Here is a 13,661-nt window from a genome sequence, read left to right on the forward strand (position 1 = left end):
TACTCGGTGCTCTTCTTACTAAGCAAAAACCTTGCTGCTAAATATTTGTAAAGCAAGCATAAATGTGCCTCAAGCTGACATTGGCTTATAGGCTTGTCTGAGTATTTATGGAAGCACATCAAAGAAATTAAACCCTTGACTAATGTCCAAACAGGTGAATTCGGTGTTTAATTTCATGCTGGGTGGCCTGCTCTAAGATTTTTGTTTCTAGTGTTACTTGAAACTCTTGGCAACAGCATCAGGTTCTGCCCCAGATGTTCTTGTAGGCAAGAAAATACTGCAAATGTAGGCTTATGGATCTGAGCAGTAAGTATCATTTGCAAAGATCTGGCTGGAAGTGCATATCGGGAGGTTTGGTTTTGCTGTTGTCCCTGAAGCAGGTAGCAGGGCACTGGTGTTGTATGTATCTTGTCAAGTAATCACAATTTGTTTAGCCTCTTCCACATTCCACGTTGCGGGGAGGGGGAGGGAAGAGAAAAACTATTCCTACATCAAAGAAAATTATTGTAGCTTTAAGAAAGACCAATCAGCCAGGACAAGTTTTCTACAAGAGCTCTAGGCCATTCGTTGTACTGTTCAGTAATATTTAAGTGAGAATCAATCCTTCCCTTTTCCTTCTCCAGCCCCAAAGGCAGGGTCCTATTCAGTATAAGCTTGGATTTGCGTTATTACTGAATCAGACTGAAGCTGGAGCAGACAGTACAAAAGAACTTCTACATAATGTAGTTGTATTAGCACCTTTGGGAATACCTTGGTCACAGACTTATCTTTGTGTAATCAAGTGACAGCGCTCAATCACTAGTTTGCCTGGTGGAGCTTAATCTCCTGGTGGAGATTAATACAGTCAGATTGGATGAAAAAACACAATCAGTGGTATTAAAAAAACCAGATATCTGAAATGTTGAAGACTGAATATTAGTTATCTCTTTATGCAATCATTTTTGATACTTTAGCAGGTCAGTAATTCCACTAAAATATGCTAATTAAGTATATCAGATAAAACCAGATATGTGATATTGAATTTCCAGTATCTTATAAAAACAGGGCTTATAGCGCTTTATGTGGGGAGGGGTTTTATTATCTAGATGTGAGAGCTGCCCACTTAGATACACAGATCGACTCTCAGTTGCTTTAGCTGCAAAACACTTCCCATTTTGCAGAGGTGTGAACACCTCTTCTCCCACGCATGTACTTATTTTAATGGAAGAACAAGTCAAAAGGGTTAAACCAGCAACAGCAATGAACTTGTTCTGCGTCCTGTTCCACTCAGTCAGTGATTTAAATCTTTAGCCTTCAAGTAGGGAAAACAAGTGTTACTGTGTACTTGTTCTCTGACATAACTGCCAACTTCCTATTAATATTTAAAGATAATTACACATGTCTAGACTAGTTTTCTGAGGAGGTCATCACTGCTGTAGTGTCCATAGTGTGCCTTGTAACAGTGTGCAACTGCAGAAAGGTGAATTCCTATGCCACTTCTGTGGCTATGTTATAAGCAGAGGTAGCAAACGGTAGGAACGTGAAAGGTTCTGAGGCTGGGATTTCTTGCACAGTAATTGACTCGAAATGAGGGTGATGATCAAGAGAACTCCTACTGCAAGTTAAAAGTGTCACTGAAAATTCCTGTAAAAACCAGAAATCAAATTCATGAGTTGAGTACCTTAGAGAAAAGGCTGTGTTTCAACTGTGCAAGACTCCAGAAAGATCTATTAACACTGCTTTGATCCCTAGAAGGCCAAACCTTTCAAACCAAGAGAGTGTTATGAAAATGCTCAGAATCATAAAATATTAAAAGAAATATCACTGAATTTGCTTCTATTATAAATGTCTCCTCTACAACTAACAACTGAATAAAGTGCTAATTATAAATATTTCAGTATTTATTTTTAATAGGATTTCAGCCTTTATAAAGCATGTGGTAGTTGAGTCTGATTACTTTTAAGTAAAACCTGTGTGTGCTTTCTGAGAGTAAAGTCACTACAGGATACAAATCTAGCTTAAAGAATTTTGAAAACAATGTAAAGTTTGGGTGCAGAAAACAGATGTATAAAATTTGGGAGATCTTAAAAAGAAAGGTATGATGAAGACAAAGCATATTTAATAATGCAAAACTAGTATAGCTGGGATTTTGCTGATCATGCCTTTAGTTCCAGTATGTTTCACCTCACTTCCAAAGTAAGCAGGTGACTACAATCAAAGTTAAAATGCAACAGAGGTTCCTCTGCTGTTATTTAAAGTATACAGAAATCACTTTTTCTGGACATGTAAATTCTGAGTTTTGTATTTCACCTAATAAGGTGGCTTTATGTGTTATCTTAGAGTTCCTGGCATATGTCTTGTTAGTTTTCTGACTCCTGAGTGTATTGCAGAGGGGGGTTATAGACACCTGTCAGTCAAATAGCCTTTTCCTGTTCTGAAATATTTAGGCTTTAAACACTCTTGAATAAACTCACACAAGCTGACGGTCTGCTAACTTTAAAAGAAAAAGAAAGGATTGCCTTATGCAGTGCACTTGCAGACATAACTCTATAACCATTTAGCAAACTATTTTGATATTAGTGAACTTAAAATAAATTACATGAATAGTATGTCTATATTTTCCTCTTCATCCCTTCCCTGCTGACAACCCCATAACCAAATTAGAAATAATTTAGCTATGCGCTTATTTTTGCAGAAAGGCCAGCAAGTGGTTGAATTTGAGTTGAAGGTTTGCATCTTTCTCAACTTGACTACCTGAAATAAGTCCTGGCTTTCTTTAAAGCTTGAGTGGTCCTGCAGTCATTCAGCTCTTTTCCGTCCACTCTTACCTTCCCAGTGTCTTCAAGGTATCTTGTAAGTCTTGCAGCTAAGATCGAGTTGCTTTATCTGGGCGTCCGTCCTCACTGTCAGGCAGCGAGAGTGTGTGTTAGAGAAGGTGGTGTTCGACCTGCCAGACGAGCCAGGGAGGGTGCGGGCAGTGTCCCCTCAGCTGTGCGAGGCTCAGGTGAGCGCGGCAGTGTGCACAGGTGCTTGTTTGTACAGTGGCGCCTGTATCACCTCCCTCTTGGAGTTCTTAAAGTGGCACAATCCTTCCAGAGAAAGGATGAAGTTCTGCCTTGACCACAGTTCGCTCAGGATCAGCAGAGCAATAACTGGGTGTTCACACATGCACAAGCTGCTTTAGGAGACAGTCATTTGTAGTGAAAAATGATGGCCCTTTTTTTTGCCAGGAAACCACTTGGGCTTCCCTTGTAAATCATCTTATTTTCTCAGAAGTGAATAATCTGATAATAATAACCAGTCAGAATCTGAGTTATTTAATGAGTAGTACATGTAGCCTTCAGAGCATGAGGGCTGGTGCCCCTAAGGTTATTGCAGATCCAAGGGGTTCATACACCCAACTGTCTTACAACTGTATGTTCAACAACCCACTTGCTACTTGCAAGCTTAGCTTTATTTGAAAAATCACAGCTACTGTCAGGCTGCTGCAGTATCTATTATAAGGAGTGAAAAGCACACAGAAACCCTTTCAGAGGCTTTGCTAAGCCAGCTCTGGCTCTGCTGCATGCTGTTGTGGAGGTGGCACTACACAGCCACTGAGAAATGGCCCTCTTATCCATACACAGTACTGTGTCCAGCACTTGACTGATGACAAGGAAAGATGTGAAGCTTAAACTGCAGCCTGGGTTAAAAACCTTTTATTGGGGACACTGAAGTCTGTGCAACTATCTGTCTTGCAATGGAGCTATCCAAAGGGGCGCATGTTTGCACCTATGGAAACCAAAGTTCAGACTTCAAGCATGTCCCTTGAGATATCAAAGTCACCCAACTGACAGGAGGGTTTTTTAAACTCTTGCAAAACACAGAAGATGTGAACTAGGATATTTTTACAGAAAATAACAGCTTTTAAGAATCATTTTTGTGATGGATAATTTTTATAGAATCAAAAACAATTTTCTGGACACTTTGGGGGAAAAAAATTTGTTTTCCATTGTACAAAGCAGAATCAGTAACACTTTTCCCCCCAAACTGACATGTGACTTCCATCTCTCTTGATATTTGACACTATTTCATTGATCTTGCCAAAACCAAGTTCCTTTTTAAGTTCCTTTTTAAGTTCCTTTTTAAGTTCCTTTTTAAGTTCCTTTTTAAGTTCCTTTTTAAGTTCCTTTTTAAGTTCCTTTTTAAGTTCCTTTTTAAGTTCCTTTTTAAGTTCCTTTTTAAGTTCGTTCCTTTTCTGCTTATTCTGTTTTTCACTAGCTTGTAAGATTAACAGGATTTTAATCTGAATCCTGGTGGTGGTGTCATTACTATCGTTTTTGGAAGTGGCGCTCTCCATTGGCTGAATATTGAACATCAGGCAGTTTGGCTTGTCAGCAAGCCGGGTGGTCTGGTACCCGCAAAAGTACTGGTACATACATGGTGAATGGTGGCAATCTTATAAGGCACAGCTAGTATTTAATGTTAGGATAGGGTGGATTAGGCTTTTATAAGAAGTTCATAAATGTTTCAGAAAATAACTTTGAAGTAAACAGTTGCCAGTCTTGGGGATTCCTCCTGTCTTTCTACAAAACAGATGATGCTGTGCTGCCCTCTCATGCAGATTTAGGAAATAAATTAGGTGCCCAAGTGCTAAACCAATCTGCTTTTCAGGCTAAGTCTGCTGTTTCCAGACCTGCCTGCTGTCAGCAGGGTTGCTGGAGGGAGCAATTTCAGGCAAGGTGAGAAATATTTGCTTTGTTTGAGGTTTTATGTCCTCATCTAGTACCACAAGTAGCTAGAGTGTCTGAACAGGGCTAGTATCTGTAGCTGTGGAGGAGTAACATGTTAAGTCCTTTACCCTCTTCCCTGGGAGTCCACAGGGGAAAATGCCCAAACACGGGGTGGGGGGGAACATTTCTGCTGTGGCACATATTCATTAGGCTGACACTGAAGGCAGCCACCTGGAGATAAGCAGGATAAAATACAAAACTTACCATGGCTTTAAATGTTTGGGGGGTCCAACTTCATTCTCAGGCTGATGTTAATCATTGCAAACTTCCTAAACTTTATTGGAATACGACGAGTGGAAAACTACTGTATGAGGCGATGCCTGTGTTCTGTTTCCTTGTGCTCGTGGCAGGGTTAGTTTCACAACAGAAGTCACGCAAGGCTGAAGACTGTGGGCGGGTGAGCTCATGGGTGCAGGCAGATACTGGTGAGCTGTAAAATATTTGTGAGTAAGAGTAAGAACAGAGTTTCAAAGTGAAACAGTGCCTATGGACTCCTGAGTCCTCATTTCCCCTCTACATACCTGTTTCAACTGGGTTACTATAGCAACATAACAGTCTACCTAGACCTTGCATGATATAGGATTCAGTAGTTTCTATTTTGGCTATGTTGTCCAGAAATAGGGCATTAGTTAACAGCTTGTAGATCTCCTTACGTGCTAAACAGATGCATTGGATAAACTGAGGCTTTGCTCACAAAGCTTTTCTCTTTGCATATGTTGGGATAACTTTATGGCTCCTGGAATAGGGAAACATGGTCCTATTTAGCATGCATTATTGTGATGAAGGATTTTAATATTGCTGGAGTGAATAATTAAGTAATCTGTGGAGGTAGACCACCTGCAGACACCAAATTGTTCAAGCAGAAAGGTGTCTTGGTTTGATGTTAGCTCCATTGCATTAATCATCCTAAGTAAATACCTGTAAGATAAATTGCTTAGTTTGCAGAGAATAATAGCAAGAATGATTCACAGGCCGTGACATCGAGCAGAGGGTTGAACAGAGGCCAGGAAGATCCATGCCTTGTCATAGAGCAGGTGGTGAGAACGTGTACTCAAAATATTTGAGCAATTGAATTTAAGCCAGCTCAGGAATGTCGTGCATGGCCAGTTGCTGCTCTGGAATTACAGCGATGTGCACAGCTATGGGGCTCCACGCAGCCCCTTAGCTGGCCCCTGCATTCACACCAGCGGTGAGCATGCCTTCCCTCCCCAATTACCTTCATAGTTTGTCTGTTCTGTCTCCCTGTTGCACAGAGGGTGAGAGGAGCTGGTCTGGCTCTAGAGCTGGATGTTTCCTTGCTCAGCTCTCCATGACCAGGCTGGAACTAACAAAGTTCATGTGAGTAAGTGTTACTGAGAGCCAGGCATTTGCCTTGGTGTATATGGCAGCATGCCTGGATGTGCAACCAACCTTTGCACCACATCACGGAGCTTATGCAGAGCCTTCATTGTCTAAGCTATGTTGACTTCAGCTGCCCTAGAGGAAGGAAAAAAATCAGAGACATCTCTGGATGTGCCTCTTGCACTGCACAACTGTGCACCTAATCTTGGGAATACTCAACTTCAGTAGGTGACTGGACCCCAGTAACAAAGTTGTTCAGAAAGCTTTGTCTTAAACAATCCTTTAGCTTGAGGGCACAGGCTCTGAGCAGCTTCTGGAATGAGCACAGAATATAGGCTGCTTCAGAAACATAGGCATCCACCAAGCTTAGCCCCATAGAAATCCCAACCATGTTTTGCCAAGCAGCTCTATGGTGCCCACAAATTAGCTGTATCTGAATCTCTCTAGCTCAAAAAAACTGACCTAAAAATTGACTTTACTGATCTCCCCAAACCACATGGGCACTGTAACATCTCAGCTCTTGCATGTTTTCTTCCACACACATCTCACGTGGCGTGGGACCTTGGCCTTCTTGTGCTGCTACCATTTTGAGTCAGGAAAGAGATTAGGAGTTGCTGGAGGAGCTCAAGGCAGGTGACTTCTGGCCACCACTTTTCAGGTATACAAAGGTTAAAGACCTCCTGAGTAAAGCTTTCCCATGGGAAATGCAAGGTAGGTGAGTCCTCCTTGTGCTCATAGCTCTGCATCACCCTAGCAGCACTGCTTATTTCTTCTTTTAGGGGATCTGGTACGGGTGAAGATGGCCAGAGAAATGCAGGCTGAGCAACAGCAGTGGTAGCTGTCACAAATGAGTGGTTTAAGGCCGCGGAAAAAATCACTGGCAAAGTTATTGGCAAAGGGTGATTTTAATAGAAATTTATAGAAATGTGACTTAACAGAATTTGATGGCAAGGTTCACTCTATTACTTATTACATGGATTAAGTATACACAGGGGAAAATCATATCAGAATTGTGTTGGAATGATTTGTACAGAGATTGAGGATAAAAGGGTAAGGGGGACCCTCCTGCTGAGTCATGAGGTTCAGAGAAGATCCGACTGGACCCAATCTTAGTCTCAGACTTGGACAATGTTTTTTGTCTAATACAAAAAGGGATAAGAACCCCCCCCCGTTGAGTCACGAGGTTTAGAGTAGACCCCCTCTTGCTTTCTAAACTCCTTCTCAGAGAGGAGCCTTGGTGCAGCTGGATCTACCCTTAGTCTCAGACCTGGGCAACGGTTTATGACTAAGGAGTTAAGGGTGTTTAGCAGCAACTTAAGAGTCCAACAATACTTAAGCATTAATGAATTTGGCAGCTATGCAAAGAATTAGTCAAGTTACTACAAATACTAAAACAACTTAGCTACAGATTATACTTGTTACTAACTATACAGATAAGCGTGCAAAAAGATCTAGATCAATCAATATGTATATATATGCATATGAATATGGTACCAAAGCTAAATGAAAGGCCTAAAGCTAGCTAAATTTATAAAGGTATACCTGTTAAAAATTCCCCTTGAGTCCTGTGAAATACTCATGTTAAATGCTTTGGCATTTCCCAACGGGCGAAGGGTTGAGCCCCGAGGAGTGTTTCAGGCCAAATCCCGGTGATCCTCCGAGTATTGCAAATTCGAGTTTGCGGACCCTGAGAAGTGTCCCACTCAGAGGGAGGTTCTGGATGCAGCCCGCTGCGGTCCAGGAGAGCTCAAAGGGTCTCACTTGGTACCGCTGTTTATAGGTTTGCAAGATGATTGGCTTTAGTCATCAGTGAATTTCCATTTTGGCTACTATCCGAGGTGGTCCAGGGTAGTAATTATGGTATTGTTTCACGGTAACAATGGTATTGTTCCCCTTGAGCTATGATCCAGGTAGGGAGAGCTTCAGAGCCGTCAGAGATGACGAATTATCTCTTGTTTCTGTTCCCTACCTTGATCATGTAGCTAGTGTCTCCGGTATGATCAGTGTCGTTCCCCACCTTAGCCATGCAAGAGCGCTTGGTACGGCCAAGGGATGCTTAACTGCCCCACTCATACACAATGGCTAAAGCTTAACAGAAGGTTCTGAGATCGTAGCGTAGCCCAGAGGAAAAGAGCGGGGGGGACTGCACCACCACAGTAGCAGGAGTGTCTGTATGGGTAGGTTTGGTAAGGGAAACTTGTAGAAAGGATCAAAATACACACAACTTAGAGGTCCATGGATAAAGGGGTGCTGGAAGATCTTGTGGCCTCAAGTCACTTTAGGTATGTGCCCAAGAAATCTGCTCTTTGCTTTTGTTGTAATAAGTCAGCAGGTTAACAGAGCAGTAGGAACCTATAGGCAGTCCTATCAAGAAACTCAGTGGGCAATGAATAACAGAACAGACAAAATGGCCACTGCTCTCGTTATAAGTAATTTCCTCTTTATGGCTGGCATTTTTTTAAAAGACAAATCAGGCTGGGGAAGTGACTTTTATTTTTCCTGCTGCATTATCTGAGTTCACTAGCTACAAATGAAGAGACAAGGGATAGGAAATCATGTTCCAGGGAGCCTTCCAGACAGCAGCAGGGGGAAGCACTAAAACTGACAGACAATAAGGTGATTCTGGTTGCACTTTTTGTCATTCCAAGTGCCATCAGTGTACATCTCCACACATTCCTCTTCCCCTTTGCCAGAAGGTTCATTTAAATGCCAGTTAGTATAGTTCAGTTGCGTGCCATCCAGGAACTGGAATTTGCTTGGAATTAGAGATTCCTTTATCCCCAGGTAGGCGTAAGTATTAAAATTTTTCACAAAGTACAGAATGGCATCATTCTCGCCTGGGTTCCTTGGAGTGGCAATAGACCCTCCAGCCTCTTTGCATTTTTTCAGTGCAGTATGGAAACCAGCTTTTTTCCCATTGGTAGCAAATATTTTTCCTCCAGATGCTGTTATCATCTTTTCCAAGCGGAGGACTGCAAGATAAGGTGAAAGCTGTTAAATTTTTATGCATTGTTTTGTGGTCACTTTGCTGCCAATTGTAATTCCCACTATTTTCCTCCATAACTTTAGATTAAACCTAGGAAAAGTAAAGGAGGGGAAAACTTGAAACCAAAGATAAAAGAAGAAAAGAAAAAAAGACCGCTTCCAAAAAGAAATCTAAAAAGATGAGGAGGGGGGGGAAAGGAAGAAACATAGATATACAGACAATGAAATAGGAGAAGCATGGAAGAGGTTGGAGAAGGAGGGAAGGAAATAAGGAATTTGAGTCTCTGTACTCTGTATAAGCTCTCTGAGATGGTTTGCAGCCTATAAGGGTATATATCAGCCCTTGAGTGAGTAGGATCTTAGACGTATCTAGCTGTGATTGTTTTGGTATGTTTTTAGTGTTCAGTTTATTTGTCTGTTAGGAGCATGAGGTGCCCGTGAAGCATTTCTGCATAGGCAGGGATTTTAATCTGAGAAATTTGACTTGCTTGCACCCATATTTCAGAGCTGTTACCTACATGTCTCCCACTAGTTATGAAAAACTAATCTCTGCCCCCTCTCCCCAGTTTGAGTTATCACTCTCTTATCTACCAGTGAACAAAATATAAATGGAATGCAATAAAACCACAGAAAATTCTGCTTTTTTCCTAAGAAGCCATTTTGTTGCTCATCTTGTTTATGCTTGCTAATTCAGCTACAGCAGAAAGTAAAGGCAGATAAATTACCTCCTTCAAGTCTGGAAATCTGATATTCTAACTGACGGATAACATCTTCCGTTTCACTTTCAACCAGCGGTAGGAAACCTATGAACAAAACCAGATATTATGCACTTTGCGTTACGGTTTGAATCTTGGCTTTCAAGATAAAGCAGAGGTAATCATGTGAAATTAATATGAACTTTCAACATATTTGTTTGACCTGTTTTAGTTTACTGCTGTGTTTTAAATAGGGGATCTTTTCATACATTGATCTTTGTAAGGATAGGGAATACATTCCTGGAATCTACCTGCAAAGCAGTGATGTTTATGGAAAACTTGAGTTAGCAAACCAAGTTAGTCTTCACTCTATAAGTGATGAAGCCAGTCCAGGCAAAACCCTGGCACTCGTGCAGTAGATTTAGTTGATTTTTAACTGCGTCTAGGGATTGCTGACAGAATCCTTCAGGCTGTTCAAGCACTTGCAGCTCCAACCTAACACCTAGCAACAAGTTTCTTGTGCCCTGCGTTATGGAAAATGATATTCTTTTCGCTGTGAATTGAACCATTGCATCATTAAGTAGGAGAGATTTAAGCATCTTGCTTCATACAAGGAATTAATAAAGATCTGTTTATTTTCTATCAAGTAGAACCCACATCAGATTATACAGCATAGCACTGAGTTTACAAAGCATAACAATGGAACACAACAGTACATCTAGATAAAAATGGAGATGGTAATTGCAGGTACCTGGTATAAAGCCTTCATCTATCCCATCTTCAGGCGAGTGCGCAAAACCGCGCAGTGGAGGAATTCCTGCTGGTTTACCTTGAGCACAGCATGGGAGCAGGAAAAAAGCCACTCCTAAGATTTTGTGGAACAGCTGTGGAGACAGCATTATTTAAAGCCAAATGTAAACCAGACTGTTTTACTCTCCAGTGTAGAGTCCTGTGTTTAAAAAAAAAAAGGCAATGTTTCAGAATTTTGCTGTCTGGGTCTTGAAGTTTTAGTACCATAAGCTTTGCCCTCAGTGACATGAATGTCATTGTAATAACCTAACTTTGCAACTACATCAAATAATTAAAAACTTCTTCCAAAAGATTCAGTCTGTTAGTGTACTTAAAAGTTGAAGCTACAGAGCAAAAAACAAAAACATCCCCTTCAAAGCTCTTTTTTTTTTTTTTTTGTACAGCAGATATATGCCATTTTTCCCATGCGAAAAGCTATAGTTTCAGTCTTAATTTTACAGGGGAGCAACAGACACGTCTGCTTTAGCAAGAGAAAGCTAGGTAAGCTAAACTGGGACACAGTCTTTATCAATTGGTTTACAGTGAAACAATTGTTAATGCTTATTCTTCCATTATGGCATCCATCTTTTAAAGTATCTTCACCTGAGGTGATATCCTCTGTAAAAGTAGGTAAAGTTTTAATAAAAATGTTGAGACATAAAGAGAAAAAAATCTAAAATGAAAAGTTTGTGATACAGTTTAAGAAGATTCAACATAATTTAAATAGAAACCTATTTAAAGATGTTCAACTTACCTAGCAGCTCCAATATGAACTAAGACAGACTCTTTAAATGGTCTAATTTATAGGGAGTGTAACTTGAGATTCATCTTGCTACCTACAGGAGATACAAAGAGTATGTAATATATGAATTTGCATGTGAATAGAAATTTAATGAACTTTAACTTGAATGATAGAGGGGGTGTTTTCTTCAAGAGGTAAATACACTTAAAATGTGAGGAAAATATTTAAGGGTACTTTTTTGATTTGTAGAAACACTTTCACACGTTTAAAAAAAATCAACCCTGGAGCAGAACAAAGCAATTTCTCAATACATATTTGAAATACTTAACATTTCCACAGGACAGCTGTGTAAATGTTAAATTGTAAATGTCACTGAAGATAAGCCAAAACAAGGAGTTCACCTGAAATATAATACGGACCAGGAACACCACCATCATTTTCATTACAGACTGTAATGATAATTACTGATGTTTTATAACAAATAGAATCTCATAATTGTAGCAGCAAAGCTGAAAAATGGTACATCTGCAGCATACGTAGAGGTAACGGCCACAGAAGCACATACTTAGATAACCTACATAATACTCCAGGGGAAGCCTATGTATCATAAATAATAACAGTTTACAGTACTATGTAAGTAGTACAGTTTTAGCCAATAGAACAATGACCTTTCAGTGAAGGAAAAAGCTGCTCTAAACCAGTCCTGTAAGTACAGAGGCCTCAAGATGCAGAGCATTGCTGAAAGGGAAATGCATTGCCATGTACTTTTAAGTAATTCTCAGCTGAGAGTTGTTTCTATCTAATGAGACTTTTAGGAAAGGAGTTTCAGGCTGTGCTCCAGTTCAAACAAATAGATGCAGTCACATCACCCTTGTGGTGTCAGGCCAGCGTCCTGATGTTGCAGCAGGGCTAACAGCCGAGTCAGCTGAGGAATAGCTGCTTGGAGATTAGACAGGGAATGTAACAATAGCCATATTAGTCTAAGATGCTACTGGATCTAAGAAAGTCTAGATCACCTCCACAGGCACTCTGCACCTTCATACTTACCTCAACAACTGATGTAGAGTCCTTTGTCATTGGTGTTGTGCCCACAGAAGCCTGATTAATTCCTGCAGCATTGTCTATCGAGTGCCCTGGAAAAGGCACAAGTCCTGTGAAAAATAAATAAGCAGTACCCAGTTGTATGTACCTTGACAGAAGAGGGCTGTTTAAATTTGCATAAGTAACCTTTGTTTAAAGCATCTTGTTAAATTTCAAGTTGCTTAGCTTTTGAGTGTTTGGCTTAATACTTTTAACCTTTTTTTGGCTGAGGTTTTCTAATTGTTTTATGGAAAAAAAAACACCTTACAGAGAACATGAGCCAAGCCATTACCTGGGGTCCAGATGAGCCCTAGAAAAGGTCACTGGCAGAACCCGGGCCTTTGCATCTGTGGTGAGAACAACTTTAGCACTTCAACTGCCTCTGGAAGTAAACGGCAGGCTAGGCAAGTGTGAGAAGAGGATGAGGCTTGGCCTCTGTTAGCGGGTTTCACATGCTGACTGATGGCCTGGGAAACCTGGAGGAAGACAGAAGCTTTCTTGTGCAATAGACTCCTCCTGAGACGAACTGATGTAGATTTAATAAATCCTAAACTTTTCTTGTGCAATAGACTCCTCCTGAGAAGAACTGGTGTAGGTTTAATAAATTCTAAACTTTTCTTCTCTTGACTTTCATCAGCATATTGATAAGATGGAGCAAGCTAAAATAGATATTTAAAAATACTTACATTTCTACTACACTTGTTTATTATGATTGCCTTAATAGAATATTCTATATAACTATCATAACTTGTAAACTATTTTCTGATCTTGCTTTGAGCTGCATATCATAGAAGCTCAGCAAGATTCAAGGATGCAGATCTGATACAGGACAAATAATTTTTGAGCATTGAGGCAACTTTTCTTCTGTGTTTCCACATCTATCATTAAGAGGTTTTATAATTTCAGTGCTCGTGAAACAAATGAAGGATATTCTGAGAGTAGGTTCAGTGTTGCACCATGTAGGTAGGTAAATGCAAAACATGCTAAGGACAAAAGTTGGTCAACTCTGCTTTCTTAGCTGCTTCAAGAAATACAGACACTAGAGTTGAATTTCAGTTTATGAATGTAGGGGTGTGTGTGAGTCTACTTGTTAGCCTTTCCTTTGTATACTTAACCTCCTGAAAGTTGGGGTTTTTTTTCCCTCATAGTGCTAGTCACACCTCAGATAACCTTGAAAATTCTTTTCTTATGCTCTCAGTTTGTATTTAAATGGCCCCAACCCCACTTATATTTTCTGTTTACATTGATTGTGTTCTGTTCTGCTGTTGTTTCCATCCT

General features: G+C 40.4%; 1 protein-coding gene across 1 annotated transcript; it reads right to left on the minus strand.

Annotated features, from left to right (window-relative positions):
- Positions 1 to 8,233: 8,233 nt before the first annotated feature.
- Positions 8,234 to 12,448, minus strand: LOC142084582 (pulmonary surfactant-associated protein A-like). Its single transcript, XM_075155431.1, has 5 exons — positions 12,347 to 12,448; positions 11,316 to 11,393; positions 10,524 to 10,721; positions 9,803 to 9,880; positions 8,234 to 9,064 (listed from the first exon to the last, which is right to left on the minus strand). The coding sequence occupies exons 3-5, from the start codon at positions 10,669 to 10,671 to the stop codon at positions 8,688 to 8,690; spliced, it is 603 nt and encodes a 200-aa protein (XP_075011532.1). The 5' UTR covers positions 10,672 to 10,721; positions 11,316 to 11,393; positions 12,347 to 12,448; the 3' UTR covers positions 8,234 to 8,687.
- Positions 12,449 to 13,661: the final 1,213 nt, after the last annotated feature.

The sequence above is a fragment of the Calonectris borealis genome, chromosome 7, assembly GCF_964195595.1.
Source record: "Calonectris borealis chromosome 7, bCalBor7.hap1.2, whole genome shotgun sequence".
Taxonomy (NCBI): Eukaryota; Metazoa; Chordata; class Aves; order Procellariiformes; family Procellariidae; genus Calonectris; species Calonectris borealis.

Coding starts and splice junctions, on each gene's coding strand:
- LOC142084582 (XM_075155431.1), bottom strand. CDS start 10,671: ATGCTGTCTCCACAGCTGTTCCACAAAATCTTAGGAGTGGCTTTTTTC. Junction 9,881..10,523: donor AGATGAAGGCTTTATACCAG/GTACCTGCAATT, acceptor TTTTGTTCATAG/GTTTCCTACCGCTGGTTGAA. Junction 9,065..9,802: donor GATTTCCAGACTTGAAGGAG/GTAATTTATCTG, acceptor CTTATCTTGCAG/TCCTCCGCTTGGAAAAGATG.